This window comes from Penaeus monodon, chromosome 27 (assembly GCF_015228065.2).
Source record: "Penaeus monodon isolate SGIC_2016 chromosome 27, NSTDA_Pmon_1, whole genome shotgun sequence".
NCBI lineage: Eukaryota > Metazoa > Arthropoda > Malacostraca > Decapoda > Penaeidae > Penaeus > Penaeus monodon.
In genome coordinates, this window is record NC_051412.1 from 13,578,113 (window position 1) to 13,578,740 (window position 628).

General features: G+C 36.8%; 2 protein-coding genes across 2 annotated transcripts in view; both read right to left on the reverse strand.

Annotated features, from left to right (window-relative positions):
* Nucleotides 1-188, reverse strand: part of LOC119590421 — a 21,455-nt gene extending 21,267 nt beyond the window's left edge. The window contains exon 1 of the mRNA XM_037939088.1: nt 133-188. Coding sequence (XP_037795016.1) covers nt 133-188 — 56 coding nt within the window. The remainder of the gene's footprint in view (nt 1-132) is intronic.
* Nucleotides 189-207: 19 nt separating this feature from the next.
* LOC119590581 overlaps nt 208-628 on the reverse strand; it is a 5,879-nt gene continuing 5,458 nt past the window's right edge. Inside the window, exon 7 of the mRNA XM_037939256.1 lies at nt 208-503. Within this exon, the coding sequence (XP_037795184.1) occupies nt 223-503 (281 nt within the window). The 3' untranslated portion in view covers nt 208-222. The remainder of the gene's footprint in view (nt 504-628) is intronic.

Consider the following 628-nt stretch of genomic DNA (forward strand, 5'->3'; position numbering starts at 1 on the left):
TGCAAGCACGAATGGAATAAACTAAAGCAAAAAGGACTTCCAGTTTGCGTGTTCCGACGAACGAGGAATAAATCGAGAGAACTGGGAGGATATGCAAATACGACCACGAGTTCTGAGATGAAATGGCATCGCCTGAAGGAAATGGCAATAAGCATTTCATCTCTTAGAAAAAAATTATCTCCAGGCATCTTGATACAAAGAGATGAAAAATGATGTTTAAAATCAATACAGTAAAGACAAAAAAAAAAATACTGAACAGTAACATATATAACTGTACAAAAAAATGCAAAAATAAAGTTCAAAAAATGTAACCAAGAAAATGAATAAATGTGAACATCTAATTTTTAAAAATGCCATACACAAGTAATACAGATACCTCGTAAAATTCATAAAGTATGGGACACTGTCGTCACGCGGGAGAACGGTCAAGCCCTCCGTCGTCAAGTTGTTCTCTATTTTCAGTGTTTGGATTTTGAAGCCTCCCTCTACCACCTGCAAACCACCTAGGGGGGGGGGGGAAATGGCCGTTGTCGGTGACTGAATGATAGAAATAACATTGTAACAACAAAAAATTACTTACTGATAACCCGACAACAGAATAACATCAATATACATTATGAACACAGCA